General features: G+C 44.5%; 2 protein-coding genes across 3 annotated transcripts in view; one reads left to right on the top strand and one right to left on the bottom strand.

Annotated features, from left to right (window-relative positions):
• The window catches only part of LOC118361023 (inositol 1,4,5-trisphosphate receptor type 3-like), a 45,115-nt gene extending 21,023 nt beyond the window's left edge, over nucleotides 1–24,092 (top strand). Inside the window, exons 12-58 of the mRNA XM_035740720.2 lie at nucleotides 3–102; nucleotides 180–340; nucleotides 547–688; nucleotides 1,237–1,398; nucleotides 1,529–1,701; nucleotides 1,789–1,908; nucleotides 2,103–2,291; nucleotides 2,465–2,716; nucleotides 2,824–2,968; nucleotides 3,138–3,282; nucleotides 3,448–3,644; nucleotides 3,775–3,895; nucleotides 4,015–4,069; nucleotides 4,167–4,332; nucleotides 4,533–4,703; nucleotides 4,808–4,882; nucleotides 6,634–6,753; nucleotides 6,868–6,990; nucleotides 7,092–7,292; nucleotides 7,561–7,812; nucleotides 8,047–8,172; nucleotides 8,252–8,377; nucleotides 8,553–8,673; nucleotides 8,843–9,024; nucleotides 9,223–9,371; nucleotides 9,661–9,769; nucleotides 11,183–11,273; nucleotides 11,345–11,520; nucleotides 11,623–11,785; nucleotides 11,989–12,179; nucleotides 12,372–12,572; nucleotides 12,742–12,852; nucleotides 13,144–13,239; nucleotides 13,415–13,516; nucleotides 13,656–13,739; nucleotides 16,152–16,262; nucleotides 16,575–16,767; nucleotides 16,881–17,000; nucleotides 17,124–17,296; nucleotides 18,542–18,706; nucleotides 20,130–20,319; nucleotides 20,713–20,814; nucleotides 21,200–21,318; nucleotides 21,496–21,661; nucleotides 21,741–21,901; nucleotides 22,081–22,242; nucleotides 22,504–24,092. Of these exons, the coding sequence (XP_035596613.2) occupies nucleotides 3–102; nucleotides 180–340; nucleotides 547–688; nucleotides 1,237–1,398; nucleotides 1,529–1,701; nucleotides 1,789–1,908; nucleotides 2,103–2,291; nucleotides 2,465–2,716; nucleotides 2,824–2,968; nucleotides 3,138–3,282; nucleotides 3,448–3,644; nucleotides 3,775–3,895; nucleotides 4,015–4,069; nucleotides 4,167–4,332; nucleotides 4,533–4,703; nucleotides 4,808–4,882; nucleotides 6,634–6,753; nucleotides 6,868–6,990; nucleotides 7,092–7,292; nucleotides 7,561–7,812; nucleotides 8,047–8,172; nucleotides 8,252–8,377; nucleotides 8,553–8,673; nucleotides 8,843–9,024; nucleotides 9,223–9,371; nucleotides 9,661–9,769; nucleotides 11,183–11,273; nucleotides 11,345–11,520; nucleotides 11,623–11,785; nucleotides 11,989–12,179; nucleotides 12,372–12,572; nucleotides 12,742–12,852; nucleotides 13,144–13,239; nucleotides 13,415–13,516; nucleotides 13,656–13,739; nucleotides 16,152–16,262; nucleotides 16,575–16,767; nucleotides 16,881–17,000; nucleotides 17,124–17,296; nucleotides 18,542–18,706; nucleotides 20,130–20,319; nucleotides 20,713–20,814; nucleotides 21,200–21,318; nucleotides 21,496–21,661; nucleotides 21,741–21,901; nucleotides 22,081–22,242; nucleotides 22,504–22,629 (6,886 nt within the window). The 3' untranslated portion in view covers nucleotides 22,630–24,092. The remainder of the gene's footprint in view (nucleotides 1–2; nucleotides 103–179; nucleotides 341–546; nucleotides 689–1,236; nucleotides 1,399–1,528; nucleotides 1,702–1,788; nucleotides 1,909–2,102; nucleotides 2,292–2,464; nucleotides 2,717–2,823; nucleotides 2,969–3,137; nucleotides 3,283–3,447; nucleotides 3,645–3,774; nucleotides 3,896–4,014; nucleotides 4,070–4,166; nucleotides 4,333–4,532; nucleotides 4,704–4,807; nucleotides 4,883–6,633; nucleotides 6,754–6,867; nucleotides 6,991–7,091; nucleotides 7,293–7,560; nucleotides 7,813–8,046; nucleotides 8,173–8,251; nucleotides 8,378–8,552; nucleotides 8,674–8,842; nucleotides 9,025–9,222; nucleotides 9,372–9,660; nucleotides 9,770–11,182; nucleotides 11,274–11,344; nucleotides 11,521–11,622; nucleotides 11,786–11,988; nucleotides 12,180–12,371; nucleotides 12,573–12,741; nucleotides 12,853–13,143; nucleotides 13,240–13,414; nucleotides 13,517–13,655; nucleotides 13,740–16,151; nucleotides 16,263–16,574; nucleotides 16,768–16,880; nucleotides 17,001–17,123; nucleotides 17,297–18,541; nucleotides 18,707–20,129; nucleotides 20,320–20,712; nucleotides 20,815–21,199; nucleotides 21,319–21,495; nucleotides 21,662–21,740; nucleotides 21,902–22,080; nucleotides 22,243–22,503) is intronic.
• A 56-nt stretch (nucleotides 24,093–24,148) lies between these two features.
• Nucleotides 24,149–26,728, bottom strand: LOC118361024 (sorting nexin-21-like). Of its 2 annotated transcripts, none has more exons than XM_035740721.2 (4): nucleotides 26,569–26,728; nucleotides 25,684–25,966; nucleotides 25,219–25,376; nucleotides 24,149–25,132 (listed from the first exon to the last, which is right to left on the bottom strand). In XM_035740721.2, the coding sequence occupies exons 2-4, from the start codon at nucleotides 25,952–25,954 to the stop codon at nucleotides 24,362–24,364; spliced, it is 1,200 nt and encodes a 399-aa protein (XP_035596614.1). In that variant the 5' UTR covers nucleotides 25,955–25,966; nucleotides 26,569–26,728; the 3' UTR covers nucleotides 24,149–24,361. The 2 variants fall into 2 exon arrangements, with proteins under 2 accessions (XP_035596614.1, XP_035596615.1); XM_035740722.2 differs by having other exon boundaries at nucleotides 26,501–26,658.
• Nucleotides 26,729–26,916: the final 188 nt, after the last annotated feature.

Below are 26,916 nucleotides of genomic sequence, written 5' to 3'. Positions count from 1 at the left end.
AGGAATTCATATGTGCGTCTCAGACACCTATGCACCAACACATGGATCCAGAGTACCAACGTGCCCATAGATATCGACGAGGAGAGACCCATCCGGCTCATGGTAAGAACCATGTCACTTGATTTACTGTGACACTGAGTTCATTTGGACTCAGTATTTCTGTTATATCCTTGTTTCAGCTGGGCACCTGCCCTACCAAGGAGGATAAGGAGGCATTTGCCATAGTGTCAGTGCCAGTGATGGAGATCCGGGATCTGGACTTTGCCAATGATGCCAGTTTCATGTTGAGCACCATAGTGGACAGGTTCAATGAGGGCTTTATCAGTCCTAATGACAGAAGGTAAAGTATCTGCAGAAAAGACTCCAAATGAATCTATGAAGTCAAACTTCTTCTAATAAACCTAACTTTTCCCCTGTGAGCTCTATGTTATACTTGATTAAAGCCAGCTGTTTTTACAGCTTATACTGTAATCCAGTCAATGGCATAGTTCCCTGGCCAGACCAGTAACGTCTGTGTCCGACTGTGTCCTGTGTTTGACCCTGCAGATTTGCCATTAAGCTGCTGGAGGATCTGGTGTTCTTTGTGGTGGACACGCCCAACAGCGGCCAGGTCGTCCTGGATGTGGCGATGACCAAGGCCAACCGCGAGAGACAGAAACTCATGAGGGAACAAAACATCCTCAAACAGGTTAGAAGGCCCACTTTAAACATCTGGGTTGCGTTAGACCAGGGATGGGCAACTTTGAAAATGGAAATCATCATGGGGCGTAGAGAAAATGTTGCCATTTTATAAAAAATGTCATGCAATTGTACTCGTTTTGACAGGGGGCAGAGAGAAAATGTGCAGTTTTACAGCTAATTTCCTGCAAAATTCTACACATTTTGCCATCGGGTGAAGGCAAAACAGTTTTTATATGATAACTGATGATCAATGGGCCCCAGCCCGGTCGGTAATTCAACCTTGCTGACTACAAGTTTAGATAGCTGGCCTCAAGACTAACTTAGTAATAAATAAATAAATTGCTGACATGGGCTATTGAGTGACTGCTGATACACAGGCAAATTTCGAAGTTGTGCTTTGTGTGTTTTATTATTCCGACTGAGTTCCTCCCCGAAAAAAAGAATAGCCAGCTGGCTTGCATTAGACTGATGATGACATATAAGGTAATCATTTCTTGTCATTATATCCATATTGTCACATGTTCCCTTGAATAGTTTTCTTTTGTCCCTTCAAAGATCTTTGGGATCTTGAAGGCCCCTTTCAAAGATAAGGGGACAGAGGGCCCGTTGCTGCGATTGGAGGAGCTGTCAGACCAGAAGAATTCCCCCTACCAGTACATGTTCCGTCTCTGTTACAGAGTACTGCGACACTCACAGGAAGACTACCGCAAGAACCAGGTACACCACATTGTCTCGCATACTTTTTTCCTTCCATATTCCTGTCCCTCGGTCGTTTATCCAAACTGAATTATTGATCCCTGGGCCTTTACTGCCAAGACACATTAGTCTCACTCTTTTGCCCCATCAGGAGCACATAGCCAAGCAGTTTGGGGTGATGCAGTCTCAGATTGGCTATGACATCCTGGCTGAGGACACCATCACTGCTCTGCTGCACAACAACCGCAAGCTGCTGGAGAAACACATCACCAAGACGGAGGTGGAGACCTTTGTTAGCCTGGTCCGCAAGAACAGGGAACCCAGGTGAGGAGAGTGACGACCTGACTAAATAATCCCCATGTACATTGAAAACTGTTGCTGTATCTCAAACATCGTCCTGTTTCCCCTCAGGTTTCTGGACTACCTGTCAGATCTGTGTGTGTCCAACAACGTGGCCATTCCTGTCACTCAGGAGCTGATCTGTAAGTGTGTGCTGGATCCCAAGAACCAAGACATCCTCATAAAGACTGAGTGAGTGGTACTTCTCTTTTACTAAACTGCATACATGCACACACTTACCTAAACATGCGGTGGCCTTTGTGTGTGTGTGTGTGTGTGTGTGTGTGTGTGTGTGTGTGTGTGTGTGTGTGTGTGTGTGTGTGTGTGTGTGTGTGTGTGTGTGTGTGTGTATGATTGAATGTGTGTGCCTATTCTTGTCCATGCAGACGGCGTGTACCCAAAGAGATTCCCAATGCCACTGAATACATGGGCATGGAGGAGTATGCTGACGATGATGAGGTTTGGCTGGTCTGGACTGACAAGACCAATGAGAAGCAAGAGAAGGGCATTAGACAACTAGCCCAGGAGGCCAGACAGGGGAACGCTCATGACGAGAACGTGCTCACGTACTACAGGTGTCTACTCCTCACTGATATCACATCAGTGTCCTTCTCATTTCCTAGACAATGGAATGTTGTGCACAAGTCATCGTTTAAAAAGGAAGTTGTACTGATCTGAAATATTCCAACCACAATGACGTTTTGTCTATGCTTCATTTGTCGAACCTTTCTCTTTTTTTTAATGGTAGGTACCAGCTGAAGCTGTATGCACGAATGTGTCTGGACCGCCAGTACCTGGCCATAGATGAGATCTCCAAGCAGCTGGATGTGGAGCTCATCTTCCTGTGCATGATGGACGAGACACTGCCCTTTGACCTGCGCGCCTCTTTCTGCAGACTGATGCTGCATGCGCACGTCGACCGAGACCCCCAGGAGCTGGTCACGCCCGTCAAGTTTGCCCGTCTCTGGACAGAGATCCCCACCTCCATCACAATTAAAGAGTATGACTTCAAACAGTTTCCCCAGATTTGGTTTTGCAAATAATGTCACTGCAATATAACTGATTGTTGTTGTGTTCCTATACTTCGATATCTCTTCCCTTTCTCAGTTATGACTCCAACATGGATGACTCACGAGACAATAAGAAGAACAAGTTTGCCAACACCATGGTGTTCATGGAGGAGTACCTCAACAACGTCCTCAATGATGACTTGCCTTTCGCTGACGAGGAAAAGAACAAACTGACCTATGAGGTATCAATTCTCTCTTTTCTCATTCCTAATTCTACTTACAATACTGTGAATACCTCCAGAACGCTGCTGCCTATATTTGGTATTGAGACGAGAACTCTCTGGCTCTCTACCACTTGGCCCGGAAAAGCCCTGATAGCATGATAACTGCTAGAATGTTTTGTCCCCTCAGGTGGTGAGCCTGGCCAGACACCTCATCTACTTTGGCTTCTACAGTTTCTTTGAGCTGCTGAGGTTGACACGGACCCTTCTGGGAATCATCGACTGCATCCCCAACCCTTCCCTCATCAACCCCATGTTCCAGGACGATTGCAGTGGTAAGAGAACGAGAAACACCTCTACTCTGCGTTTAACATTATTATGCGAGAACTACCACACAGCACCATTTTCTAAAACAAATCGGCGCAACAGACGTTCAGATTCGGGTTCCCTCATGGTTTTCACCATGGTAGTAAGGATGCCACTCCCACTCTGTCTGTTAGGGAAGAACATGAAGCGTTCCATCCATGGTGTTGGCCAGATGATGTCCACCATGGTACTGAGCAGGAAACAGTCCATTTTTGGAGGTCCAGGCCGGACTGCTTCCAACATAGAGGGCCAGAACCGCAGTAAGGACAGCATCGACAAACAGGACATCACTGTCATGGACACCAAGCTGAAAATACTAGAAATCCTGCAGGTTAGAGCTCACTAGAACCCAGCACGTCTCATGAAATGGTACTGTTGAGTTTTACGCTTGTGAAAAATTAGACCCATTCAAGTATCCCTTTTATGCTAAGTGCTGTTCTTTATCTCTTGTTGATGTGCAGTTTATCCTGAATGTCCGCCTGGACTATCGGCTCTCCTTCCTGCTTTCTGTCTTCAAGAAAGAGTTTGTTGATGTTTATCCCATGGCAGATGCCGATGCTACAACATCAATGGAGCAAGCAGGTAGTGCAGTGCCCATTTGAGGGACCCATTGAGGGACCCATTGCTCTCCACGTACCATACCTTATACAGTATTCATCTCTCCGTCTAAATACACAACATTCCTAACTCTCTTTCAACAGCCACCATCAACCTGCAGCACATAGGAGAGCAGGCAGAGGCCATGTTTGGTGTGGGGTAGGTTCAGTACAGCACTGTAGACCCTCACCAGCACATGTTATGGTTTTTCCCCAGTGTGTTGTTATGATAACCTGTGATTGTGTCCTCCTGTCAGGAAGGGGAACAGTATTCTGGAGGTGGATGATGAGGGAGGTCGTATGTTCCTGAGGGTGCTGATCCATCTCACCATGCATGACTACCCTCCTCTGGTCTCTGGGGCTCTACAGCTGCTCTTCAAACACTTCAGCCAGAGACAAGAGGTGCTGCACACATTCAAACAGGTAAGGAGACGCAACGATCTGCAATCACTGATGGTAAACAAAGGTGCGGCCAATAATGACCTGCACTCCAACTTGGTACCGTATCTGCTATTCCCTTTCTTATACAGTATCTATATATATTATTTATATCTGTGTTATTTTCTGGTCTCTCAGTCAGTCTCTCTTGACACTCTCTCTCTCTGTCTCCATGTTGTCCTCAGGTCCAGTTGCTGATCTCGGGCCAGGATGTTGATAACTACAAGCTGATAAAGAGCGACCTTGACCGTCTCCGCACCATGGTGGAGAAGTCTGAGCTCTGGGTGGACAAGAAGAGCAGCTCTGGAGGAGGGGAGGGGAAGAAAGACAAGAAGGACAAAAAAGAGAATGTAGAGGTGAGGGCGAGACACGTCTTCTCCATCTATGATAAGAAAGTGTGTAATAACATGAAGTAGCTACAAATGACTTCTCACTAACTGTACTTCTGATTTCCTTTTAGATGGCCTCAGAGGTTGCGACCCCCAAAAAAGAGAAGTCGGATAAGAGCAATGAGAACTACCAGAAAGTTAAAGATGTGTGTTTTGTCCATTGACATGTCACTTTTTCCTTTATCCTGCTAGCATGTCCCATTGTCACTGTTTATTTATATATATATATACATACATACATACATACATACATACATACATACATACATACATACATACATACATACATACATACATACATACATACATACATATATACATACACACATACACACAGTTAAAGTCGGAAGTTTACATACGCTTAGGTTGGAGTCGTTTTTCAACCACTCCACAAATTTCTTGTCAACAAACTATAGTTTTGGCAAGTCGGTTAGGACATCTACTTTGTGCATGACACTACATTTATCCAACAATTGTTTACAGACAGACAATTCCAGTGGGTCAGAAGTTTACATGCTCTAAGTTGACTGTGCCATTAAACAGCTTGGAAAATTCCAGAAAATGATGTGATGGCTTTAGAAGCTTCTGATAGGAAAATTGACATCATTTGAGTCAATTGGAGGTGTACCTGTGGATGTATTTCAAGGCCTACCTTCAAACTCAGTGCCTCTTTGCTTGACATCATGGGAAAATCAAAAGGAATCAGCCAAGACCTCCACAAGTCTGGTTCATCCTTGGGAACAATTTCCAAACGCCTGAAGGTACCACGTTCATCTGTACAAACAATAGTACGCAAGTATAAACCCCATGGGACCACGCAGCCGTCATACTGCGCAGGAATGAACGTACTTTGGTGCGAAAAGTGCAAATCATTCCCAGAACAACAGCAAAGGACCTTGTGAAGATGCTGGAGGAAACGGGTACAAAAGTATCTATATCCATAGTAAAACGAGTCCTATATTGACATAACCTAAAAGGCAGCTCAGCAAGGAAGATGTCACTGCTCCAAAACCGCCATAAAAAAGCCAGACAACTGTTTGCAACTGCACATGGAGACAAAGATCGTACTTTTTGGAGAAATGTTGTCTGGTCTGATGAAACAAAACTAGAACTGTTTGGCCATAATGACCATCGTTATGTTTCGAGGAAAAAGGGGGAGGCTTGCAAAATGGCTTAAGGACAACACAGTCAAGGTATTGGAGTGGCCATCACAAAGCCCTGACATCAATCCCATAGAAAATGTGTGGGCAGAACTGACAAACCTGACTCAGTTACACCAGCTCTGTCAGGAGGAATGGGCCAAAATTCACACAAATTATTGTGGGAAGCTTGTGGAAGGCTACCCAAAATTTTGGACCCAAGTTAAACAATTTAAAGGCAATGCTGCCAAATACTAATTGAGTGTATGTAAACTTCTGACCCACTGAGAATGTGATGAAAGAAATGAAAGCTGAAATAAATTATTCTCTCTACTATTATTCTGACATTTCACACTCTTAAAATAAAATGGTGATCCTAACTGACCTAAGACAGGGAATATTTGCTAGGATTAAATGTCAGGAATTGTGAAAAACGGAGTTTAAATGTATTTGGCTAAGGTGTATATAAACTTCTGACTTCAACTATATATGTATGTATGTATGTATGTATGTATGTATGTATGTATGTATGTGTATGTGTATGTGTATGTGTATGTGTATGTGTATGTGTATGTGTGTGTGTGTGTGTGTGTGTGTGTGTGTGTGTGTGTGTGTGTTATTCCAGATCCCCTCTACTCTTCCTGGGGTCCAATTATTAGACACTACTCTACCATAACATATGTCTGACACAAAATCAACAATACTGCACTGTTGAGTAGTGTTTGGCCGTATTTCTGAAGACATTCTCTTTACCCCAGATCTTGGAGCGTCTGAATAAAATGTGCAGCTCGGGTGTGTGGAAGAAACAGCAGAGACTTCTGAAGAACATGGGAGCCCACAAAGTGATGCTGGACCTGCTGCAAGTGTCATACGATCAGGTGAGGGATGTACGTGAGCTGTGCCTTACCCCCACTCTGACAACCAAACACATAGTATTGGACTAACGTTACCTCGCGGTCTCACTCTCTCTCACGCACTGTCCTGGTTCTCAGCATGACACCAAGATGCAGGGGATCATCAAGTGCACTCACCTGTTCCTGCAGAAGTTCTGCATGGGAAACCTGGAGAACCAGATGCTCCTCCATAAGAACCTCAGTCTCTTTCTCAACCCAGGAGTGAGTGAAGTCACACACAGCTTTTATTGCCTTTTCTACATCCATCCGTCCTGTTTGCATCAGACATAATGTCCTTTCTCTCCCTCCCTTTTCGCCCCCAGCTCATGGAGGCAGAGACGGTGCAGCACATCTTCAGCAATAACTACCAGCTGTGTACAGAGATCAGTGAGAACGTGCTGCAGCACTTCATCCACTGCCTGGCCACTCACGGACGCCACGTCCAGTACCTCAACTTCCTGCACACTATCATCAAGGCTGAGGGCAAGTACGTGAAGAAGTGCCAGGACATGATCATGACTGAGGTAAGACAACCTTCCATGCAACTTGCTTTGAACTCTCTTCATTGGTATGGAATCCTCGAAAAGATGTAAATAAGACTGCAGTTTTTAAATGTTTATCAAATCTTAGCGAAACATCTAGTCTGTCTTACAATCAAATATTTGTGCGAAACCCAGATGAGAAATTGAAAAATAACAGATGAACCACCTCCAAGCACTCACAAGCCACATTAATCATATCAGCAATGATGTAATTGTTTATCCCACACGGTGTGCTTGCTTTCCCCTCTAGTTAACCAACGCTGGTGAGGATGTAGTGGTGTTTTATAATGACAAGGCATCATTTGCCACCATGCTGGAGCTGATGGCAGAGTCCAGGGAGGGGGTTCAGGAGCACAGCCCCCTGCGCTACCACATCTCTCTGGTAGAGCTGCTATCTGCCTGCGCTGAGGGAAAGAACGTTTACACAGAGATCAAATGTACCTCGCTGCTGCCCCTAGAGGACGTGGTGAGAGTGGTCACACACGAGGACTGCATCACAGAGGTATGTCCGAAATGGAGCAAGTATACAATTAGTTAGTAGCCTACGTCGTCCTCAGTTCGAAAACCCACAGCAGCATGCAGACATACAACTGCAAAGGTAATGGAAACCATTATCATTACAAAATGTACAGAGGCCTGAGCCAGCTGTGTGTGTGTGTGTGTGTGTGTGTGTGTGTGTGTGTGTGTGTGTGTGTGTGTGTGTGTGTGTGTTCATGTTTACCCTTGTGGTCCCCAGGTGAAGGTTGCCTACGTGAACTTTGTGAACCACTGCTACGTAGATACCGAGGTAGAGATGAAAGAGATTTACACCAGCAACCACATCTGGAAACTGTTTGAGGACTTCACTGTGGACATGGCCAGGGTAAGTCTCATTCCCCAGTCAGTGAGACCACTCTCACCCACACGTTTCATCATCTCTAACAGCTCTCTTTTCCCTCTAGGTGTGTAACAAGAGAGAGAAGCGTCTGACTGACCCCATCCTGGAGAAGTACATCATCAACGTGGTGTTTGATACCATCAATGCCTTCTTCAGCTCCCCCTTCTCTGAAAACAGCACCTCTCTACAGGTCAGTCAGCTCTGATGCTCCTGCCTACTCCGAGGCTTTGATATAAAGTTTACTGTAATGCACTGTTTAGTAGAGTGTGTCTTTGTTTGTATTGTGTCTGACAGTATTTGTGTAGTCATTTAACATGTCATGAATTCTCGTCGTGTGATTCTCCTTCCTCTGTGCCTGTAACCAGACCCACCACACCATAGTAACACAGCTGCTCCAGTCTAGCATGCGTCTGCTGGAATGTCCCTGGCTGCAGCAGCAACACCGAGGCCTGGTGGAGACCTGCATCCGCACCCTGGCTATGACAGGTAAAACAGGCCTGCTGCAGGGCCCAGAGGTGGGCATCATTTAGAGCCACACCGGGTCAAACTAGGGTTGCATTGCTTTGTGAATGTGACTTTAGATTTTTCGACATGGTTTGAGTGGGAGTACCTTTTGAACTTAATGATGACTTTCCCCAATCCTGTGTGTGTGCAGCGAAGAACCGCTCCATTTCCCTGCCTCTGGACCTGGAGTCTCAGATTACCACCATGCTGAGCAGCAGTGCTCCCAACTCTCTGTCCCGCTCCAACGCCAACTACAAGAGCTCCACCCGCTCCAGCCGCCCCTCCGCCCCCAACAACCCCTGGGACTACAAGAACATCATCGAGAAGCTGCAGGTTCGACCCTTAAAACGACCCATTAATTACCCTGCTGCCTTCTCCCCCTCCTCGATCCCGTCACTTTAGTCAGCCATACAAAGCCACATCATTCCTTGGCCTCTGTCTCTTTCTGGTTTGTTCCCTGTTCTTGAGGGTTTGGTGTTTGACACAGTGGGTATATATTCCCTGTCCCTCTATCTATGCTGTGATGTTCAGGACATCATCAACACCCTGGAGGAGCGTCTGAAGCCGCTGGTGAACGCAGAGCTGTCTGTTCTGGTGGACGTCCTGCATCAGCCTGAACTCCTCTTCCTGGAGGGGACGGACGCACGGCAACGCTGCGAATCAGGAGGCTTCATCTCCAAGTAAGGGTCTGCATCTGAAATTGCACCCTGTTCTCTACGTAGTGCACTACTTTGAACCAAAGCCCTAAGGGAAGACCTGGTCAAAAGTAGTGCACTATATAGGGAATAGGGTGCCATTTTGAAACCAATGATATGTCACTATGGTGTGGGATGATAGTGTTTATTTACCAACACAGTCATTGGGGTTTACACATACAAATATTTACTCATGCAAACTCACTGCAAAGTGCAATAAAGAGCATTTTTGGCATGGTATGGATGAGGTCTAACACTCTCTTTATGAACCCAGACTGATTCAGCACACTAAAGCCCTGATGAGCTCAGAGGAGAAGCTCTGTATCAAGGTTCTGAGGACCCTGCAGGAGATGCTCATACGCACACTGGACTTTGACGAGAAGGTAAAGACTTATGACCAGTCAGTGTAGGTCTTGGAGATCAACCAATATAATATCTGAGTGTATTTAAAGGTCCAGTGCAGTCAAAAACTTCCATTTCCTTATACTGAACAAAAATATGAGCGCAACATGCAACAATTTCAATGATTTTACTGAGTTACAGTTCATATAAGGAAATCAGTCAATTTAAATAAATGAATTAGGCCCTAATCTATGGATTTCACATGACTGGGCAGGGGTGCTCCCATGGGTGGGCCTGGGAGGGCATAGGCCCTCCCACTTGGAAGCCATGCCCAGCCAATCACAATTAGTTTTTCCCCACATAGGGGCTTTATTACAGACAGAAATAGTCATCAGTTTCATCAGCTGTCCTTGTGGCTGGTCTCAGGCGATCCCACAGGTAAAGAAGCCGGATGTGGAGGTCCTGGGTTGGCTTGGTTGGTTACACGTGGTCTGCGGTTGTGAGGCCGGTTGGATGTACTGCCAAATTCCTTAAAATGACGTTGGTAGAGAAATGAACAATAATTCTCTGGCAAAAGTTCTGGTGGACCTTTCTGCAGTGAGCATGCCAGTTGCACACTCCCTCAACTTGAGACATTTGTGGCATTGTGTTGTGTGACAAACTGCACATTATACAGTGGCCTTTTGTCCCCAGTATAAGGTTCACCTATGTAATGAACACTGTCTCATCAGCCTCTTGATATGGATTGTTTTGGCAAAGGAGAACAGGAAGGAAAAGAAACAAACAATTTTGTGCACAAAATTTGAGAGAAATACCATTTTTGTGTGTATAGAAATATTCTAGGATCTTTTATTTCAGCTCATGAAACATCGGACCAACACTACATGCTGCCTTTATATTTGTGTTTACATTTACATTTACATTTAAGTCATTTAGCAGACGCTCTTATCCAAAGCGACTTACAAATTGTGTTCAGTGTATATATTTCCACACCTGGTTGGAATAATACTGTGACATTGTGAATATTATGATGATGCTCTTTTAGTATAAGAGCTTTTTGAAAAGACATGTCTGAAATGTCTGCCTGTTTTGCTGAGATGGAGTTTTGGCCTGCCTGGTGACATCAATAGACCAATAAGAAAGAGTTCCAAACATACCTGCCAATAACAGCTAGGTTTCAGTTTTCCGCTCCCAGACAATCCTATGAAAATGATTGCTTGAAAAATTGCTCTTTGCTTAGAAGCTATTTGTTTTCAATTGAAATTGTAAAAATGGAACAATCACTATAAGGCACTTAATTGTTACCCAGAAATGATTTGATATTGAGATCAAAAGGCTGCATTGGAACTTTATTAGAGGTTTTATGAAGGTGCTTATTGAGGTACTATTTGGGTAAGAAACTATTCAGTGAGCGTATGCTAACCATGTCTCTAACTGGATGCCTCTCCAATCAGGGCATTGCACTGAGGAAGGTGCTGCTACAGAACTACCTCTTCACCAACAAGAAGAACAGCAAGGGAGATCTGGTTGACCTTGGAGCAACAGGTTTGTTTATATTAGGCTTATAACATGATCGTTATGGATTGTGTATATATTTACCGCGTGTTAATATGTAGGTGCTGAGCAGGAGAGAGACTGGACGGCTGTAGCTGCAGTCCAGTGTCGCCTGGACAGGGAGGGTGGCACAAAGCTCTTTACTGACCTCGTCATGAGCACCAAGAACGACAAGATCTTCCAGGAGAGCATCCAGCTGGCCATAGGTCTGCTGGAGGGGGGCAACACAGAGATCCAGGTTAGATGTAACACATATAGCCTACTGTACGGAGCAGGTGCATGGTGATTCCTTCCTTATAATAATGCACTGATCCTCTTCCTTTCTGTGAATGTCGTTCAGAACTCCTTCTACAAGCTGATGATGGGGGACAACAAGTCTGAGAAGTTCTTCAAGGTCCTCCACGACCGGATGAAAAACGCCCAGATGGATATCAAGGCCAACGTATCAGTCAGCGTGGGGGAGATGAGTAACAAAGCCAATGACAACAAAGACCTGGAGACCAGTGAGCGGGACACTACTCTGATGTTAGATAGTCAAATGCAGGTTTAGATTGTAGTGATTATAAAAAATAATGATGGTCATTTTATAACAAACAATGATTCTGTGTCAATGGCTACATAAGCATATGGTAAGGATATTGTTGGTGTGTTTGAACTGTCACTTCACTCTATTCATGGTGCCCTCCCTGGTATTTGTTCCTGACAGGCTCTGGTGGGTTGGTTCTACCTGCGACTACTCTGCCTCTCTTGGCCCCCTCCATCGCCCAGGTCACTGCCCTGGCTTCGGAGCCTGAGCAGAAGGAAGTGGAGACCGAGATGGGCCCTGCAATCATCATTATGAAACCCATCCTGCGCTTCCTCCAGCTGCTCTGTGAGAACCACAACCAGGATCTACAGGTGAGAGGAAGAACAAGCACCACTTATACAGCTGATACTGCTAATACTGCTCTCTGCTGAGGTCTAAACAGACTGATGTCATTATACAGAAACTTCCCTGAGAGTTAGCTAGTAGATAGGGGTGATAAAACTGTTATGGTCTGTTTGACCTTTTGACCCTACAATACTGTTGTCTGACCATCCTTTTCCCAGAACTTCCTTCGCTGCCAGAACAACAAGACCAACTACAACCTGGTATGTGAGACATTGCAGTTCCTGGACATCATGTGTGGCAGCACCACAGGAGGCCTGGGTCTGCTGGGCCTCTACATCAACGAGAGCAACGTGGGCCTCATCACCCAGACCCTGGAGACGCTCACAGAGTACTGCCAGGGCCCCTGCCAGGAAAACCAGGTCAGATAGCCACACACAGAGTGCTACGGAAATTGTTACTTTAAACAGAAACTTTGATAATGCCGTCAGGAATGAGGTTTATTCAAAGTTCCGTTAGGTTTCAGACAAATAACACAGGGTTGTTTTGACAAAATGATAATAACTTTCTAGGTGTGCTTTGTTTTTGTAGACTTGTATAGTGACCCATGAGTCGAATGGCATCGACATCATCACAGCCCTCATACTGAATGACATCAGTCCTCTGTGTCGTTACCGCATGGAGATGGTTCTGCAGCTCAAGGTTCATTTCACCTACTGTTCTCTTTTACAGATTTTTGTGTCCTCACTCACTCGTCTGTGTCCTCACTCACTCGTCTGTGTCCTCACTCACTCGTCTGTGTCCTCACTCACTCGTCTGTGTCCTCACTCACTCGTCTGTGTCCTCACTCACTCGTCTGTGTCCTCACTCACTCGTCTGTGTCCTCACTCACTCGTCTGTGTCCTCACTCACTCGTCTGTGTCCCCACTCACTCGTCTGTGTCCCCACTCTGAAATGACATGGTCGGTGACAGTGTTGTGTCTCTGTTTCCAGGACAACGCCTCCAAGCTGCTACTGGCTCTGATGGAAAGTCGCCATGACAACGAGAATGCAGAGAGGATACTGTTCAACCTCCGACCTCGGGAACTGGTCAGAGCAAATACCCATTTCTATTTCTTCTTCTCTCTCTCTCTCTTTTTTTCTCCTCATTCTCCTCCTCACTTTTTTATACTAACTAGCCTCTAAAACGGCAATTGTATACACATATCAAGGTGCAGCACACTACAGAATACACCAGTCAACATTCGTGTCACACTGTCCCCAGGTGAAGGTGATAAAGAAAGCCTACCAGCAGGAGAGTGAATGTGAAGGTGGAGAGGTGTCACCTCAAGAGGTCGGCCACAACATTTACATCCTGGCACTCCAGGTAACTCTCCCATTCAGAATAATGGAGTGTATATTTATATATATATATATATGCACTCCTATTATAACGTAATAAGGTCATGTAAGAGAGTAATGCTTTCACATGTTATGCTTATGATTGTGGGCCATGTTTTGGTCAGCTGGCGAGGCACAATAAGATCCTGCTCAATCTGCTGAAACCTGCAAAGAGGACCAAGGAGGGAGAGGAGGGCATATCCTCTATGGTGAGTGTCTTTCTATATCAATTCAATTTAAATTTAAGGGGATTTATTGGCATGGGAAACACATGTTTACATTGCCAAAGCAAGTGAAATAGATAATAAACAAAAGTGAAATAACCAATAAAAAAAATGAACAGTAACTCTCTGATTCAGAGGGGTTGGGTTGAATGTCCCTTTCTCTCTGTCAGCTGTTGCGTTCATTTGATCACTTTTGTATTTTCATTCCCTTCTGGGCAGAATTCTTTGCAGACATTCTAATATGTGTTTATTTGAAGTCAGGGTATTTGTTCAAGGCAAGCTTCAGCATATCTGGTCTTCTCATTAGAAGAGGAAGTTGCCTCACTCTGCACTTCTGTGCTGCAGCTGCTCGCATTCATGGCAGCAGTGACTCACTGCAAACTTAGTTTAACAACGGATTTTGGCGTTACACAGGGATATTTTCATATCTGTGCTTTGTTTGCGTGCCTGAAAATGGTTCAGCGTAAAGCGAGACTAAAAAGTATTATGAAACTGGTTGTTTGGATCCTGGATGCTGATTGGTTGATATGCGGGTGTTGTGGTACAACCCCGTAAAATACCATGATGTGTTAATGTTGTAAATCCACTGTCCTGCAGCCCAAGCAGGACATTCATAAACTTCATCTCCCTCTGGGAAATGCCAGAAATGTCTGGCTCTATGACCTGTGCAACAATGTATCATTTTACAAATGCAATATCTCCGTTATCCCAAGAATGATAGTGAAAAGAATAATTCACCATGGAATCCGTAAACACTCAGCATTCCATGAATTCATTAACCAGCCTATGTAGGCCTATTGGATATGTATTAACCTGTAAAAGTCTACCTTGGGGTGGGGGTTCTACTAAGCTAACTTGTGGAATTGTTTTAAGATGGTCATACCATGGATCATTTAGTGTTTGATTTAGCATTTTAGGACCCCTGTAGGTTTAAAAAAAAAGATGTACAACATTTTTTTGGAGATAAATATTGCATTTGGGCTTTAGTACTATAAAACACATTCATAAATGGAAAAACAGACGGTCAATAATATCATAAGGAAGAAGGTTTTGAAGTGTCTGTCCTATATCTAGGAGATGTAAGAAAGCTCAGGAAATATTTGTGTTTTTTGGACACACAAACGCCTCTATACTTAAGTTCATTTTTAAAACTGGTAGCTGGTTACCTTCACAGGAGTCCCTTCACAATTGTGGGGGTCATAGAGCAAAACGGAGAACACCATCAGGTTTGTCATAATATGGTCATATTAGTAGGCCAAACCGTTCGGATGCTACAGATGTTTTTGTGATGTCTCCTGGTCTGACAAACAGAGCTGTAGCAGATGGCTGAAATAGGCTGATGAGGATTGAGATGCAGTTTAAATTGACAGATTTTTGTTCCTGAGATTGACGCACAGCTGTGTCAATAGACTCTTAGGGATTTCTTAAATAATCATTTATTGAAGTATTTGTCTCGTCATCATTGAATCTCTGATAGCTAGCTACGTGCCAATGATTTGTTTAGCATAGTAATGATAAATTAATAGAATGATTAGAATTAACGACTGGTTAATATATGAGAAAAAGAACTAAGGACCAGTCCACTTGGGTAGTAACTTCAGAATGCAAAAGTCATCCAATGCGGAGGCAAGGGTAAGAACGGCTGTGAGAGCTCGCTCAATAGTTATTGGCAGCCCCTAACACGGAGAACAGAAAGCGCTGGAGTGCCATTTTAACCGGCAACGCTGTGAGTGGGACGTCCCATTCTCTGCCAAAGAAGAGGCAAACAACACTGGCTGTCACCAACCAGCGCCATGACCATGGACAGTTATTCCACTCGTGTGCCATCAACAAAAACGTCACTATTAACATCACCAACTAACTTTGGACTCGCCAACCATAATAGTTGTTGCCTATGTTGGACAGTTAATAAATCATTATCATTGAATATCTGCTAGCTAGCTACATTCCAATGATTTGTTTAGCATAGCAACGTCGAATGAATAGAATTAATCATTTTAACTACTGGGTCAAAACATGACAAAATAACTAACCAACCCACTTGGGTAGCAATTTTAGAATGAAATAACAAATTTACTAATTAAAATAATGTTTTTAATAAAAAAATGTCTTTTCATATTTTTAAATCTTTTGGTAACCATTTTATAAAAGCAATAAGGCCCTAGAAACCAGGGATTATTGTGTAATAACTCCCTCCTAAAAGCTGTTCCTGGCCTGAAGCGAACAGAGTTATCACACGATAATCCCCAGGGTTCTCATGTTTTACTGCTTTAAGTATATCATGTGGAGGTAGAATTGAAACAAGCTGAATGGGGAAAGCTAGGTTGCTCAGATCCACTGATAGTGCTCTTTAGTATTATTGTTGTTGTTAATGTTTGTCCTGTTGACCTCCTGCAGTTGAACCTGAACAATCGGCCGCTCTCTCAAATGTTGAAATCTACCGTGCCGGTAGAGAGCGAGGAGCAGGACCCACTGGAGTTCTATGAGCAGCACACTTCACAGATAGAGGTGTCTACCTTCCTCAACTCACCCCTACTACACTAGTCAATCTTTCAAATTGTAAATAGTTCAGTTCAACTGAAGTGCCTACTGCAAAATGTATTGAATGATAATAATATAACAATCTAAATAATGAATGTCATTTAGCAGATGCTTTTATCCAAAGCGACTCAGTCATGGATGCATACATTTTATGTACAGCTGGTCATGGGAAATCAAACTCACATACCTTTGCATTGCAAGCACCATGCTCTACTAACTGAGCTACAGAGGACCAAAAGACCCATGTCCTAACTTGTCTGTCCCTTCTCGTCCGGTCAGATTGTGCGTGAGGACCGCAGCATGGAGCAGATCGTGTTTCCCATTCATCCCATCTGTGAGTTCCTGACGGAGGAGTCCAAGTTCCGTGTGTTCAACACCACCGAGCAGGACGAGCAGGGCAGCAAGGTCACACACTTCTTCCAGCAGGCCTCCTTCCTCCACAACGAGATGGAGTGGCAGAAGAAGCTGCGCAGTAAGCCAGGCTCAGCTGATCCAGTAGATACTTTCCACTGGCCTCAACGTTTCCTCTCTATCCCATGCTGTTTGATGATCGAAGAGGACTGGAGAGTGTTGTTTGTGTTTCAGGTATGCCAGTGCTGTTTTGGTTCTCTCGCAGGATGAGCACCTGGGGCAGCATCTCCTTTAACCTGGCCGTCTTCATCAACCTCATCATCGCATTCTTCTACCCCTACGACTCAGGCCAAGGTGTGTGTGTGTGTGCGCCCATAGTCATTATCCTCTGTACTTATTGAAGACAATAATTATGAGAAACTGAGACATGTAAATGTTTTATATATTGATGATTCCAATGTGATTGCTGTCCTCCAGGTGCAATAGATGACTCGATGCTGTCCATGCTGTTCTGGGGTTTCCTGGGTCTGTCTGTCATGGGCATGTTTTCCAAACGCTACGGCCTCAGGCCCTTCACTGTGGCCCTCATACTGCGCTCCATATACTGCTTCGGCATCGGCCCCACTCTCATCCTACTGGGCACCCTCAATGTAAGCTTCACTTATGAGTGAATTCTAACTTCCACTTGAGACATGCATCACAACCCTATACCACACCTTGATGAATATCTTCAGGGTTGGGGAGTAACGGAATAAGGGATTACAAAAAAACGGTAACTGTATTCCGTTACCAGCAAAAATATTGTAATCAGATTACAGATAATTACTTTGAGGATTACTTTTAAATTCAGAAAGGATGTTTGCGGAAAAAAATATTTGACCCTTCTCTGTTTTCTGAATGACATTCAAATCAGCATTGAAAGAAGGCGCAAGTTTAAGTTTGTTCCACCTGAGCGAGTCTGACCACAAGTCAGAGACCACTATGATGACACACCAAATGTGTTTGATGGATCGCAGGAATAGAGCAGGAATAGTATTTTGTAGGCTACAGTCCAAGCTATGTCTTCCAATGGTGCAACTGCTGTCAGCATCTAAAGACTATCCAACTTGAATAAACGTTTGATAAACGTATTATTGATATCTACATAGCGCATTGATGTGAATCACACTGCTGCTCTCTCATTGAGCTATTTGTGCCTTATGGATTCTGGTTGTTGTGGATGGCTGTTCAGAAATCTAAATGTGTATTTGAACCCAATAATGGTTGATTTGAAGAAGTTTAAGCTGCCTATCAATCATTGTTTTTGAAACCAGTGAAAAATGTGCTCTTGTAACAGCTGTATAGTGAGGATCCCAACCTATGGAATAAAAGTGGGGCTTTTATTGCTCAATCTAAATCATGCTGGGAAAAAAATCAGTCCATAGACCCAATGGACACATTTTTGATAGACTTATAGGGGTTATCTGTAGTTGCTACATCAATTTTTAGACTTATAAATTATATATATTGATGTAAAGATGAAATGTAATCATATTATTATTATTATGTAGTAGAAAGCGATGGGTTAGAAGGAGCCTACATAACCAACCCAACAAAGTAAAATGTAACACATATGGCCGGCTATGTAAACTTTAACATTGATTTATCCTGCAATATATGTTGTTTAATTGGTAATGTACATTTTTGTCTTTTTCTAATGCATCTTAAGGGGAAAGCAATCTAAAAGTAACGGAACGTAATCAGATTACGTTACTGATTTTGGGTAATCCAAATGTTACGTTACTGATTACCATATTGGACAGGTAAATGTAACGGATTACATTTAGAAAGTAACCCTGAATATCATCTTTGAAAGCATGGTGATCCCATGACTGTTCATCTGTTCCACTCCACAGCTGATAAATAAGATAGTGTTTGTGGTGAGCTTTGTGGGCAACAACGGGACATTTATCATGGGCTACCGTGCGATGGTGATGGACGTGGAGTTCCTTTACCACCTGGCCTATGTTCTGACCAGCACCCTGGGGCTCTGTGTCCACGAGCTCTTCTACAGCTTCCTGGTGAGTAACACTCATGACTCACAAATATACTGCTCAAAAAAAGGGAACACTTAAACGACACAATGTAACTCCAAGTCAATCACACTTCTGTGAAATCAACAATCCAGCAGCAGGACCGCTACCTCCGCCTTTGTGCAAGGAGGAGCAGAAGGAGCACTGCCAGAGCCCTGCAAAATGACCTCCAGCAGGCCACAAATGTGCATGTGTCTGCTCAAACGGTCAGAAACAGACTCCATGAGGGTGGTATGAGGGCCCGATGTCCACAGGTGGGGGTTGTGCTTACAGCCCAACACCGTGCAGGACGTTTGGCATTTGTCAGAGAACACCAAGATTGGCAAATTCGCCACTGGCGCCCTGTGCTCTTCGCAGATCAAAGCAGGTTCACACTGAGCACGTGACAGAGTCTGGAGACGCCGTGGAGAACGTTCTGCTGCCTGCAACATCCTCCAGTATGACCGGTTTGGCGGTGGGTCAGTCATGGTGTGGCGTGGCATTTCTTTTGGGGGCCGCACAGCCCTCCATGTGCTCGCCAGAGGTAGCCTGACTGCCATTAGGTACCGAGATGAGATCCTCAGACTCCTTGTGAGACCATATGCTGGTGTGGTTGGCCCTGGGTTCCTCCTAATGCAAGTCCTCATGTGGCTGGAGTGTGTCAGCAGTTCCTGCAAGAGGAAGGCATTGATGCTATGGACTGGCCCGCCCGTTCCCCAGACCTGAATCCAATTGAGCACATCTGGGACATCATGTCTCGCTCCATCCACCAACGCCACGTTGCACCACAGACTGTTCAGGAGTTGGCGGATGCTTTAGTCCAGGTCTGGGAGGAGAACCCTCAGGAGACCATCCGCCACCTCATCAGGAGCATGCCCAGGCGTTGTAGGGAGGTCATACAGGCACGTGTATTACCTCCACACACACTACTGAGCCTCATTTTGACTTGTTTTAAGGACATTACATCAAAGTTGGATCAGCCTGTAGTTTGGTTTTCCACTTTAATTTTGAGTGTGACTCCAAATCCAGACCTCCATGGGTTGATAAACTTGATTTCCATTGATAATTTTTGTGATTTTTGTTGTCAGCATATTCAACTATGTAAAGAAAAAACTATTTAATAAGAATATTTCATTCATTCAGATCTAGGATGTGTTATTTTAGTGTTCCCTTAATTTTTTTGAGCTGTGTATATATGTTGTGTGTGTGTATGTGTGTGTGTATATATATATATATATATATATATATATATATATATATATATATATAAAATATTACTGGCATTAAGGGCCAATCACCTGGCAATAAATTCCTTGGCATGCACACACATCTAAATACACGTACAGACCCTTACATACAGTAGATAACCCCGGGCAGGATTTCCCTACTGTATGTCTACTCTAAAAGCATGGTACCTTTGTTCTGTGTGCAGCTGTTTGATCTGATCTACCGAGAGGAGACCCTGTTCAACGTGATAAAGAGTGTGACCCGGAATGGGCGCTCCATCCTGCTCACTGCCCTGCTAGCCCTTATCCTGGTCTACCTGTTCTCCATTGTGGGCTTCCTCTGCCTCAAGAACGACTTCATCATGGAGGTGGACCCTCTGCCTCAGATCGACTCAGGTACTGGACCATCAGAGACTCAAATAGCCTCTACTAGTTGTCAGCGTATGGAAGGTACAATGAGACATGGTCAATCAAACCTGTAAGGCAGGGCTCTCGAACCCTGTTCCTGGAGAGATACCCTCCTGTAGGTTTTTACCCCAACCCTAGGTGTAACTAACCTGATTCAGCTTATGAACCATTAGAATCAGGTGTGCTAGATTAAGTTTGGAGCTAAAACCTACAGGACATTAGCTCTCCAGGAACAGGGAGAGCCCTGGTGTATGGTATAGGGTTGCGCTGTATGGCATAGGGTTGCGCTGTATGGCATAGGGTTGCGCTGTATGGCATAGGGTTGCGCTGTATGGCATAGGGTTGTATGGTATAGGGTGGTGATTGGGTTCTCTTCTACAGGAGGACATGGCAATGAGGAGGCATCACAGGACTTCCTGAACTCCTGCAGTGGAGATGGAGTCAGCTGCACTACCGAGGCAGGACTCCCTGCTGAACCTGATGGTTAATCTCTATTTATTAATATTTATTTTTACCTTTATTTAATTAAGAACACATTCTTATTTTCAATGACGGCCTGGGAACAGTGGGTTAACTGCCTGTTCAGGGGCAGAACGACAGATTTGTACCTTGTCAGCTCGGGGGTTTGAACTCGCAACCTTCCGGTTACTAGTCCAACGCTCTAACCACTAGGCTACGCTGCCGCCCCTAATCTATTGCTGCTTTGATTCTTAAGTCACCCTCATCATGTGACAGGTTTGGATAGGAAATAAAGGTTAAAGAAGAAAAATATTTAGTTTGGATGGGTGTCAGATGAGGAATTGTCAAATATCATGTACTTGGAGTCTGGTGTGAGGGGTACGTAGATAAATAATTCACTGTTTTGCAGAGGAGAACAATTCGGAGCGGGCCTGTGACACTCTGCTCATGTGCATTGTCACCGTGCTGAACCACGGGCTGAGGAACGGTGGAGGGGTGGGAGACGTGCTACGCAAGCCCTCCAAAAACGTAACAACGAAGATGCAACACACTCTTGCTATAATTTACAATCCATCTCATACACAATCAGTATCACATCATGTCAAAGAGCACAAATGTTCCACAAACCAACATATTTACTGTACATTGTATTATGAGCGAACATTTGAAAACGTGTCATTAATGACTTCATTGCATACCCTGCAGGAGCCACTGTTCCCAGCCCGCGTCATCTACGATCTCCTCTTCTACTTCATTGTCATCATCATCGTACTCAACTTGATCTTTGGTGTCATCATCGACACCTTCGCTGACTTGCGTAGTGAGAAACAGAAGAAAGAGGAGGTCCTCAAGACCACCTGCTTCATCTGTGGTAAGAAATTGAGATTTGACTGTTATATTGGCTCATTGTCTGCATTCTGGACATTCAACCTGAAGCTCTCTCCCTGCAGGTCTGGAGAGGGACAAGTTTGACAATAAAACGGTGTCTTTTGAGGAACACATAAAGTTGGAGCACAACATCTGGAACTACCTGTATTTCATCGTGCTTGTTCGTGAGAAGAACAAGACTGACTACACAGGTCCAGAGAGTTATGTGGCCCTCATGATAAAGGTAAAGTAACCTGCTTTGATTCTAGTTTCATTGGGGACACACCCACCTCTACGCTATTTCTCACTGAAACCATTTTACAACGTCTCGTTGTTTCAAGTAGCATTAGATACCTTTGTCTCTGGGGTCATTTAATCCAATGCTTGGAGAAGCACTGCCACTGACTCTACATGTCTCCTCAGAGTAAGAACCTGGACTGGTTCCCCCGCATGCAGGCCATGTCCCTGGTGGTGACGGATGGAGACGGGGAGCAGAATGAAATGAGGAACCTGCAGGACAGACTGACGTCCACTATGAACGTGGTCAGCCAACTCACAGGACAGTTAACAGAGCTCAAAGAACAGGTGACGGCGAAACAGAGCTTGCCAGTGCATACACAATATTTGTTTCTGGTTCCCCAGATAACACAGCACACAATACATGTATTCACAGGATATCTTATCCAGGGCAAGTCACATGACCTGTATAATGATGATCTATTTGGGAGAAAAAACAAGTCCGGTGTACAATTAGGTGAACTGATGTCCTCATGATATAGGCTAGTGTTTCGAGCAGGATGACCCTGGCCTGGCTGACAGTGTGTTGTTGCACTGTTTTCTGTGTAGATGACAGAGCAGAGGAAGAGGAGGCAGAGGATGGGCTTTGTGGATGTCCAGTCAGGAGGAGCTGGTGCAGCTAGTGTAACCCCCAGTGCTGCTGGAGGAAACCACCAGATGTTCAACAAACCCTGATGTCCCGTCTTACCGCCATAGACTGGAAGAGTCCACCGGGCCTATACATCCATCCAACACTTTCAGTGATGGAATCATCAATCGTGTGTTACACATAGTGGCAATGTTCTTAGTTGTGACGGAGTTACTGCTGTTGGGTTCTTTGTAAACTAATGTTTTTCTTCAAGGGCCCCTTCAGTACTTTCAGTAGTCTGAAGCAATAGAGGAATATCTCAATTGCATACCTTGCGTCATCTCCTTCTCAAAACCCTTTGGATGAGAAAGCCAGAGGTCCCTCCCCTCTGACAATGGGTTTTGAGGAGACGAGGTATGGAATTGAGATCCTCCCCATGTTTTTGGTCGTTTGTCCTCACAGCTATCTATTAATGGCATTTGCACTGTTGCTGTGACAGACGTACCTCAGATGAGGAAATTATGGGAAATTGATTCCTGCAAAGCAGGAAGCAACATGTCCATCCTTTATATGAATGTATTTATATACACTGATTAATACAGTAGGCACATGAGTACCACAATGTTTGAGTGTCTGAAGCATGCATGTGATTTGGAACACTTGTCACAGGGCCATTGGACTGGTTAGAGAAGTGTCTCCATTGCACTGAGAAATTGTTCTCGGACAGGCCTCAGTAAAAATATTTGATTTTAACTGTGTTTTAACTTCATGACATGCCAGATCTTCCAAATAAAAAATTAAGAACTTTTTGGGGGGATAGATTTATTAATCAAAATACATATTCCAATCATACAAAGAAACAGTGACATGTTAAGGCTAGAGTTCAAAGGTGCAAGGCAGGCACTTTCAGAGAAAGATGTAACATTGTTGCATCTAGGCTATTGAGAAAATAATTCTTAGGTTAGTTTGAAATAGTCACTCAAGCATATAGACTAGCCTATTTCAGAGTGCAACAAAAGGTTTACCTCCCTGCTCTCACAGGATTGTAGGTCTGCTTTGAAATAACGTCATTAGTGATACAGGACCTGCCTGCAGTATGGCAAAAATACATAGTTAAGTCATACCTCTTGTCTAAAACACACTTCCAGATTTGTATTAGGCTCCTCCCTATGGCATATGAAAGTAAACAAACCTGCATTTCCCTTATGTAAGTCTATTGACATTAAAGTGACTCAAATCAAAATCTGGTACAGAGGCTGCGTAATACTACAGCAATATAAACAAATCTGGGTTATTGAGAATGATTTAACAAGTAGAAGTGTTGTCAATCGCTGTCAGACATTGGTTTTCCCTTCATTCTTTAATGTGTAAACAAGAAAATGATGACTAACTTCCGCAAAGTGTGTCCTTAAATTCATGTTCTATCCTTTTGTCATCCTAAAGTTAATCCACTTGCATCTCAAAAAGAATGTGAATGGCATAATTGAAAAGGTTTTAAAAAGCAGGAATAGTTTTGAAATAGTGGCTTATTTGCTGTTAACCTCTGGAAAAATAAAGTTATTTCCAAGCAGCTGTATCATGAATGTGATTAAAAATGACTTGTCTACAATTTACAAGGTAAAACAATCAAGCAAATAATTTGAACTTTATAGACAATTATAACATGACATTGTTTTCTGCTATTTGTGCATGACTTGGTAGAGTGTATTCATTCAGAATGTCTAACAGTTTAGACTGAGTGCTGTGGGAAATGCATGTCAAGAGACTAGAGACCAAACCCCTCATTACCAGGTTACATGAAATGCTTTCCTCATAACTATGAGCACCATCATCTTTGGGTTAAGTGGCCTTTTCCCGTTTGAGCTTGGCCTTAGTGTCTCCCTCGCTCTCCACCAGGGTCTCCTTTATCAGGTACTCCTTCAGGCTGGGTTGGTTCCCTGTATCAGCCCCAGAGTCCTGGATCTCCTGAAGCAGCACTTCCCACTGCCGCTTATCCTTAGAGATCTTCCATGACAGTCTGACGTTGGTCTGGAGAAGAGGAATGAGCAGTGGGTGAAAGTGGTGCTGCTGCAGGGCCTCCGGTGAGGGGGCCAGGTCCCTCAGGGCTCGGTCACAGTGCTCCTGGGCCTCCCCCAGCTGCTCCAGCTCCTGGAAGCAGGTCACCAGGGCCAACAGGGTGAAGAGCCAGTGGGTGCCCTGCTGGTGATGGGGCTGCTGCTTTCCCTGCTCCTCACAGCCTAGCTTCTCCTGGAGCCTCAGGCCATTGAGCAGAGGGCCCAAGGCCTCCTGGTAACGGCCCACACGCATCAGCATCTGGCCAGCCTGCAGGTCACCCAGGTAGAAGAACTCCAGGAAGGTGGGTGAGCGCCGCAGCTCAGCCAGCGAGTGCATGTGGGTCAGGTACTGCTCAAACGCCCGGCTCCGCTTGGCGATGGTCTCAGCAACAAAGTTCTTACGCAGCTTCTTGCGGGGGAAACCAACGCGCTCCATGTTGTCCCTGTGACGGCGGCGAAGGCAGCTGTGCAGGCGCTTAAAGTCTGTGTATCGCCGGGTGATGGCGGCGGGGGTTTCGTCAAACATCCCAGACTGGATCAAATGGATGGTGTAGAGCTGAGGAGGAGGTGGTACACTGTCAACAAGATGACACGCAGGCTAAGCCAGGTAATAGACATTCATCTCTGCTGTTTCACACGTACCACATACTTGGAAGAGCTCTCTTGCACCACACTGGCATCAGTCACTTCAAACACCAGCTTCTGAGGAACACTGTGGAATCTTAAGCTCCTCCAGCTATCCTGCAGCTGACGTGTGAGCAGGGATGAGCCTCCAGGAGACGGGCCCACTGGGCTGGTGTCTGAGGAACAAAGGCAGATACACGTCAGCTCAGCTAAGACGGCCCTCAGCCCACTCATCTAAAACTGAGAAAGCTCACGTTTGCACAGACTGAAAAACCTGAAGTGAAACTTGCGGTTTCAAATAAGCAGAATACAGTGGAATGAATGCTATTCTTACTCTGGTCAGATAGTTTCAGTTGACTAATAGTATAGTACATTAATGTTTATGCAAAGACATACAGCTCACAGTGCAGGATAAGTGTATCCCACCAGCTATCTGCCTGCTATATGGGAGATCATTGTTGTGAATTATAATGTCTACAATACCTGTGCTGCTGAATCCATCCTCTATGGACTCTCCGAGGTAGTCTGAGTCACTGTCTGGTCCTGAGGCCTCACCTGGGTCTTCGGATTCCAGGGCGCTCTCCCCATCGAAGCAGAGTGTTCCCCCAAGCCGCTCTGAGAGACACTCTGTATCGTCCACTAACTCAGAACTCTCTGGGAAACTTTCCTCTGTTACATCAATTGGCTCCTTAGAGACTACTTCTCCTTCTTTGAACAGTGTCCGTCGCAGTCTGTCCATGAGCTTAGAAGCCATCCCAGCAGACCACTAGGAAATAATTTCAGTAAATTCATTTAATGTCAGATAGTGTACAACCTACAATAACTCTATGTAGGTGTACATCAACTCAGCTTATAATGGTCAATAATCACATAGTCATTATTTCGTATGGCAATGTGTAAAATCGGTCAACTCTGACAAGCCAGCGTTACTACTGTTACACCAACTAAAATGTTTGGATGGAAACATTGCAGCACATCAATAATGCAAATGTTCTAGCAAGACAACTGAGTAGGGGGCGGGGTCTAGATAAAGAAAATAGCAAACGTTATAGTTAGTTAGTTAACTCTTCTTTGAATATTGTCTTTGCCTTTTAACAGACATGCATGCAGTATGGAGAAACAAGCGTTCCAGCTTGTAAAAGCATTCAGCGACTTGAACTAGATACAAAACAAGAAAACTAACTAGGATCAGCAGAAAAGCTAGTTACGAATACACAATAGGTTAACTCAACGCGCTAACTACAGTAGCTAGCTAGTCAAATTAGCTTGATCAGCTAGCTATCTACGGATAACGACGTACTTTAATTTATTTGGCGAAACCTCGCAGGCAAGCTTCAATGTATAGCTAAAGTCTCAAATCTCACTCACTGTTATAATGGATCCGTAAAGCTCCCTTAGTTATTTCATCAGCATTATGCCACTTCTGAGTCTGCCCCAAATGTATTTAGGACAGTCTGTCCAAATAGTGTGTGATTGCGTCCCGGGATTCGGGGCGTTCCTGCATGTGGGCATTCCTGCATTATGAACGCCCCAGTAATTATGACTGGGGTGCGTTCGTAAATTCACTTTGGTGTTTTCCCATATGTCTGGACGTAGCCAGCAAGCTAGCCAACTTTAGCCAGTGAGTTTGGTTGCTTTACTGCCGTTGTGAGGTCAGAGCGATCGGATTAACCCTTCTCCTTTATTTAAATAAACCGGAACTGTGACCATGATTAA

The sequence above is a fragment of the Oncorhynchus keta genome, chromosome 28 (assembly GCF_023373465.1).
Source record: "Oncorhynchus keta strain PuntledgeMale-10-30-2019 chromosome 28, Oket_V2, whole genome shotgun sequence".
NCBI classification, from domain to species: Eukaryota; Metazoa; Chordata; class Actinopteri; order Salmoniformes; family Salmonidae; genus Oncorhynchus; species Oncorhynchus keta.
This window is presented reverse-complemented; position numbering and strand designations above follow the sequence as displayed.

Excerpts from the sequence above, each read along its gene's own strand:
- LOC118361024 (XM_035740721.2), bottom strand. The coding sequence starts at position 25,954 with ATGGCTTCTAAGCTCATGGACAGACTGCGACGGACACTGTTCAAAGAA. Across the intron at positions 25,377-25,683 it reads GGATGGATTCAGCAGCACAG|ACACCAGCCCAGTGGGCCCG; the intron begins GTATTGTAGACA and ends TTTGTTCCTCAG. Across the intron at positions 25,133-25,218 it reads AGAGCTCTTCCAAGTATGTG|CTCTACACCATCCATTTGAT; the intron begins GTACGTGTGAAA and ends CCTCCTCCTCAG.